Raw genomic sequence first — 6,305 nt, 5'->3', positions numbered from 1 at the left:
CCTAGGCTGCAAACCAGTTAGGAACTGGGCCTCGCAGCAGCAGGTGGGTGGCAGGCAGGTGAAGCTCCGTCTGTGTTTACAGCACTCCTGTCACTGCGTCACTGCCCTGCTCCACCTGCTGGCAGATGCCCTCTCCACCTCCTGGGTCCGTGGAAAAAATCATCTTCTGTGAAACCCGTGCTTGTTGACAAAGTTGTTGGGGAGTGCTGCTTTAAATCATCTCTAGATTAGTTATAAAACCTAAGATAATGCAAATGCTATGCAAATAGCTGTTATTCTCTATATTTGTATTATTTTTTGTTGTTTTGTTGTTGTTGTTTTTTCTTAAGTATTTTTGATATTCTGTTGGTTGAACATATGGCTGCAAAACCTGTGGACATGAAGCACCAACTGTGCATATGGGTGAGTATGAAAGTTTTGAGACAGACAATGCTACAGTCCTTTATTTCACATTCTAGAAACACTGTCCACAGGGTCCTCTCTGATTCATCCCTGCAAGTTTCAGCTTAAATCAGCTTATCGCGGTTGCTGGAGGACTTCGTTTGTTTCCATCCACACCAATTTTATTTTTCTTGATTTTGTATCTCTAAACTTTTGTAATGACCTGATTATAATAATTTTTTGCTGTCTGATCTTCTATTCGGCCTTTTCCCCTCATACAGATTTTTGTTTTAAAAATATTCCTGATTTACGTTGAGTTTTGGAATTGTAATTTGCACTGCTTAATTCTGACATCTTTTGTCTCTGTTACTTTTTCAGAAATTTATACAAGTCAGAACAAGTTTAAGAAAACGGTAAGGCAGTAATCATGAACACCAAAGATTTTATAGTTCTTCCGTGGGGAAAACCTGGAAATTCCATAAAGCTAAAATATAAGTAAGTTCGTTTATATTTATTAACAAATTTCTTAAGTAAAAATAGTTGCCAATTTTCTGTATAATAATTTAAACTGTTTTTCCCCCGATGGGACTGTTTAAAATTGAATTCAAATATTGTGAATTCTTGTTTCCATTTTTTCATATTGCTATATTTTTTAATCTGTAGCAAAGTAAATTTGAAACACTATAAGTCTGTAATAGTTTGAACATGAGGATTAAAATATTTATTCCACAAGAATCAACACGACAAGTTATAAATAAAGGTTGGGCTCATTACCTATAAAGCATTCTAACAGAAAGTTTAACATATTTTTATGACCCTTATTCAAGTTTTAAAAGAATAACCCTGAAATTTAGGGAGAAACAGAGATTAAGTGAGAACATTAGGGTGAGAAATCTTTAAACAGGGAATAGAAAGTGACACCTCCCCCCGTCCTTTGCATAGTTGAAGGACATGTTGAATTGACTGTCTGTCATAGATTGACCAGGAGACGTATTCCGCCAGGGCCAGACAATGCTGGGTAGCCCAGGGACTTCATGACACTGCAGGGATACGGGAGGGTTCAACCCCTTGTTTCCCTTTGAGACCACCCAGAGTCACTGGAGATACTCAGGGCCTTCCTCTTATGTGTCACTGAGAGCTGGTCAGTCTGGGATGGTGACAGAGGGACACCTTCTAACTATATTCTCTCTCTCGTTCCCTGGTGCAGACCAGTAGTCCTGGGGCCACTTAGTGTCTTCCAAGCTTTCTAATGCTCTTTTCACTTTTGAGAAACTAGTTGTGTGTGTAAACAGGAAAATTATATGAATATATGTGTCATTAGATATTTTTTGGTGGGGGTGGCTATCTAATTGCTGGTACCACCAATTTCTTTTGTTTGTTTTGAAACGTGGTCCACACTGTCACTCTGGCTAGAATGTTGTGGTGTCACAGCTCCCAGCAACCTCAGACTCTTGGGTTCAAGTGATCTTCTTGCCTTCGCTTCTTGAGTAGCTGGGACTATAGGCGCCAGACATCACACTGGCTATTTTTTCTATTTTTAGTAGAGCTGGGGTAGTGCTTTTGCTCAGTATGGCTGGGAACTTCTGAGCTCAAAGTGGTCCATTCACCTCGGCCTCCTAGAATGCTGGAATTATAGGTGTGAGCCACTGTGCCTGGCTAGTACTACCAATTTTTTTTTTTTTTTTTTAGTAGAAAAAAGAGAAAGGGCTAAGCATTGTTGGTTTTCAGTGACGTGTTTCAGCCTATGTGTCTACACCTATAAACATTCATCCAACAGACATTTACTAAGTGCAGGTATCATACACGATGTCCTAGCTGGGAATGGAAGCTGTACGCCCAAGAGTCAAGGTCTTTGCACTCAGGCGGCTTGCAGAGGATATGAACAAGTAAAGTTACACTGACGTGTAACACACAGAGCTCTGGGAGAACGCAGCAGGGTCTGGCAGGGCAGAAGTGCGGAGGAATGAACCTCAACTTGCCTGAGAGATGGAGTTAGTCGGGTAGGTTCTGGGCGAAACATGTGCAAAGGTGCAGAGACCATATAGTTGGGGAACTTTTCAGACATTGACTAAGAACAAGGTGAGAGAAAAGGGCACCGTTTACGTGATAACTAACTTGTAAGCCATGGCAGGGAATTTGGAATTGATCTTAGAAACAAGCGTGAAACGGATTTCCTGGGCCTGTGTGTCTTCCTGACCCGCCGGTGATCCACAGACCCCCTGGGGCACCCGCCCCAAGGTAGCTGCTGTGAAGTTCCCGTTCTCACTTTCCCTTGTCCTGTGCTGTTTGCTCTGACATAGTCTGAATCAACTTCACATTATTTGACAATTTGGTGCTTTCCACTCTGTACCTTATTTCCAGCTCCAAGCCATTGTACTCTTATTTCTGGCTTTTGGATTTATTTGTTGAATAGAAATTATTTTCTCATTTTTATGCTGTCTTGCTTCGAACATATTCAAATAGCTTGAAGCAAAAAATTTGAAACATTTATTTTCTCTATAAGTAAAATATACATTTTTGCTGAAATGGCCACTTTGGATATCTTAATTAAATCTCTTCATTAAATACATTAATTATTTTATAAATTGTGAAATAAATAAATACAGCCAAGGACCCACCTTAGCTGTCCTCAGTGGCCTGGCCCACCCTCTGGCTCTGTGTCCAATGTCATATTCAGAAGGACTCCTATGTCCTCAGAGTCCAGACGTTAAACTTGACCATGTGGTCACAGGACAGTCCTTTCTTCAGTCCAGCGCCTTGCCTGTACCCCACTGAGATTTTAGAAACACCGAACATCTTCTAAAAACAAGTCAGTGACACAATTATTAATATGAGGTCTGGCAATACAGTTTGTGAAGTCAGCCTAGAAACAGGGCAACACACCCCGGTGCTGAGTATCACGACAGTCACCTTCGACCTACTCCCTCGGGGCCCCAAGCCCTGACACCAGCGCTTAGTCCACCCTTCTTTTTTTTTTTTTTTTAATTTGGCCGGGGCTGGGTTTGAACCCACCACCTCCGGCATATGGGACCGGCACCCTACCCGCTGAGCCACAGGCGCCACCCTAGTCCACCCTTCAAAGCAATTTTGGAACTCCTTTTCTGGGATGGCCATCAGAGCTGTCATTGTACCTTGGGTGTCCTGAATATCATCACAATGTCTTCCTGTCAATATTTATTTTCAGGTAAAAAAAAAAAAGTCATTTGGGGCCAGATGGGGTGAGTTGGAGAGTGTTCCAATGCAGTTATTTGTTAACTGGCTAAAAAACTCACTCAAAGATGGTGCTGGTGCTTTTTCTCATCAGTGAGCTCTTTCAGGACCATTTTTCATACACCTTTCTCATGCCAAAGTTTTCAATGAAGATTTTCCTGTTTCTCTATTGATACTTACTCTGCCATAATTCTCACGGTGATTTTGACACACAATTCAATGAAATTTTGCAATGTTTTCATCAGTTCTGCCTGTTACCGGTCACTCTGGCCTCTTTTCATCAGTGACACTCAGGAAAGTGTTTAATCCATTTGTGCGCTGCCGTTTTCTGCCAGGCATTATTACTATAAACTCGAACTAACATTTCTTGGTTTCACTTCCACTCTTCCAAGTTTAACAAGAAATTTACGAATGTTTGTTCGTTGCTCTAATTCAAGCTCTGACATTCCCTCAGTGTCACACAAAAACATGCAACCACAGTCAGGAACACCACTCAGCAAGACACCACCACATGTCCACATGGACGCAGCTGGACACCCTGATGGGCTGAGGCCAGGAATCCTTCTGAGCTGTTTGTTAAGTGGTGCCAACGTGAGTGCATGGTGGCAAGTGTGATCTTGTACAATTCTGCTTCTGAACGCTTCCTCCATGAGCACTATGCAAAGTATTGTGGGCTGCTGAGGCTTCAGACAGGGAGAACAGCTGGGGGCCTGGTCCTGAAGTGTGTCCCCAGCTCACCCCGTAATGATCTAGTGCAGAGAACAGCACCATTGTCTGCCGGGCTTAGAATCCTTTCCTGTCCCCTCTGGGATCAGTCACCTATTTTGGTCTGTCTCCAAGTTGTTAATTGTGTTTTCTTATTTTTCTGAAAAGCTCCCATTTTTCTCTCTGCTGCCTCTGCTCCAGCAGACCAGCATAATCTCTTTCAATTGTCTAGATTACCGGAACAGTCTCCCTGGCTGTCTTGCTCTCAGCCTTGTACTCTCTAATTGATTTTCAGTGATACAGCTTGAGTGATTGTTCAAAATGCAAGTCTGATCAGTTCTCTTAAAACCCTTTCATTATCCTCATAATTCATAGAATACAAACACCAATTCCTCGACATGGGTGACAAGGGTTCGTGACCTGACCACTGTTGCCACTTTTCCCATCCTGCACGTAATGTCTGGTGACAGGCAACTTCTAGTTCCCTGACTCACACACCGTTCTTTCCTGCCTGTACCCACACTTATTTCTTCCAGAACACTGCTTTAATCACCCCACCTTGACCGGCCATGTCTCAGCTCAGGCTTCACTTTCTCCAGGAGCTGCCCCTGCAGTCCATGGGCCGGAGCAGGTTCCCCTCTTTGTGGCCGGGAGCCTCATGCTCCCCCGAGAACCCCATCACACTGAGCCGCAGCCATCCTCATGGAAGGCCCATTACTTCTCGTATCACAGGGCTATTTGCAGTGGGAACTGAGTTATTCCTTGTGGCGTACACATAATTAAAATAAAGGCTTTCCTTCTAGATCTTGGCTGGCCTCTCGGAACCCTTCCATCCACCTTTGTTTCATATCACCATCCACAAATCTCCCTGAATTGTGTCCACTGGGGGACGTGCCCTTGGCGCACCTGCTCTTTGCTGACTGCTCACCATCCCTGTAAATTTATTCCTTGTCTGATCCCCATTATTCGTTCGTGTGGTTCTGTACCGTAGCATGCATGAGGCCCATACTACTTGGTTTTCGAAAAACACCAATGTAATAATGAAGGAAGAGCATTAAATTCATGATTAATAATCAAAGAATTAGTTGGGGTTGGTTCTGTGAAACAAGGTCAATGACGAATGCTGATAAGAGGCTAGAATTGTAAAAGGAAGAAAGTAGCTTGTGTCAAAATATTCATGAGCTTAAGATATGATTGTCAACATCTCTGCACAGGAATCTCCACTATGAAATATGAGGGTCTTTCTTCCTAATAGGCTTTAAACATGTTCTGCCCCCCCCCCACATAATACATATATGATGAAAAGGTAGAGTTTATTTAAGGTTTCCAGGATGATTAGTTCAGCAAACATGTATATTTTGCCTGTATATATATAAAAAAAATCTTAAATTTTATACTTGAAATGACTTAAATGTTAGAGGCAAGACATCATGAAAATTAGAAAATAATTTTTCTTTTTTTCTTTTTTCTTTATTTTTATTTTTTTATTAAATCATAGCTGTGTACATTCTTTTTTCTATTTGTATGTCATAGATATTTGTACATGTATAAAACATGGCTCCTATCTGAAGTCAAATATGATTTTAAACCTCTAGTCATGAATTAAGTACAGTAAAAATCTGGTATTTGAAGACGTAACTTGCTTAAACGTAATATTAATAGGAGGCAAATGCTGGCTTTAAAAGTATATTTCAGAGAAGTACAAAGAAAGTAGCTGAAATAGTTCATGATTAATTTATTATTCATACTTTTCCTTTAGCATCAATAGATGATATAAAGTTATTTTGCCTTGGGTTCTTTGTTTACCATTTCGTTTTGTCCAACTAAACCTTTTGCATTTAAATCTTACGTCTTCAGAAATGCTCGAGAATTGCGAATGGAGAAAGTGAGGCTGGAGCTGGAGACCCAGGAGATGGCCCAGAAGCTGCAGGAATTCCGGTCCACGCAGAGCAAAGAGAAGGAAGAGAAAGGGTGGGTTAAAGCTCTGGAAAGTTCCAGAGGAGTAAGCT

The 6,305-nt window shown here is 41.6% G+C and overlaps 1 protein-coding gene across 1 annotated transcript in view; it reads left to right on the top strand.

Annotated features, from left to right (window-relative positions):
* Positions 1-347: 347 nt before the first annotated feature.
* ZBBX (zinc finger B-box domain containing) overlaps positions 348-6,305 on the top strand; it is a 122,612-nt gene continuing 116,654 nt past the window's right edge. Inside the window, exons 1-3 of the mRNA XM_053598858.1 lie at positions 348-402; positions 760-876; positions 6,154-6,267. Coding sequence (XP_053454833.1) covers positions 809-876; positions 6,154-6,267 — 182 coding nt within the window. The 5' untranslated portion in view covers positions 348-402; positions 760-808. The remainder of the gene's footprint in view (positions 403-759; positions 877-6,153; positions 6,268-6,305) is intronic.

This window comes from Nycticebus coucang, chromosome 8 (genome assembly GCF_027406575.1).
Source record: "Nycticebus coucang isolate mNycCou1 chromosome 8, mNycCou1.pri, whole genome shotgun sequence".
Taxonomy (NCBI): domain Eukaryota; kingdom Metazoa; phylum Chordata; class Mammalia; order Primates; family Lorisidae; genus Nycticebus; species Nycticebus coucang.
The sequence above is the reverse complement of the archived record's forward strand: the minus strand, read 5'-3'. Positions and strand labels throughout refer to the sequence as shown.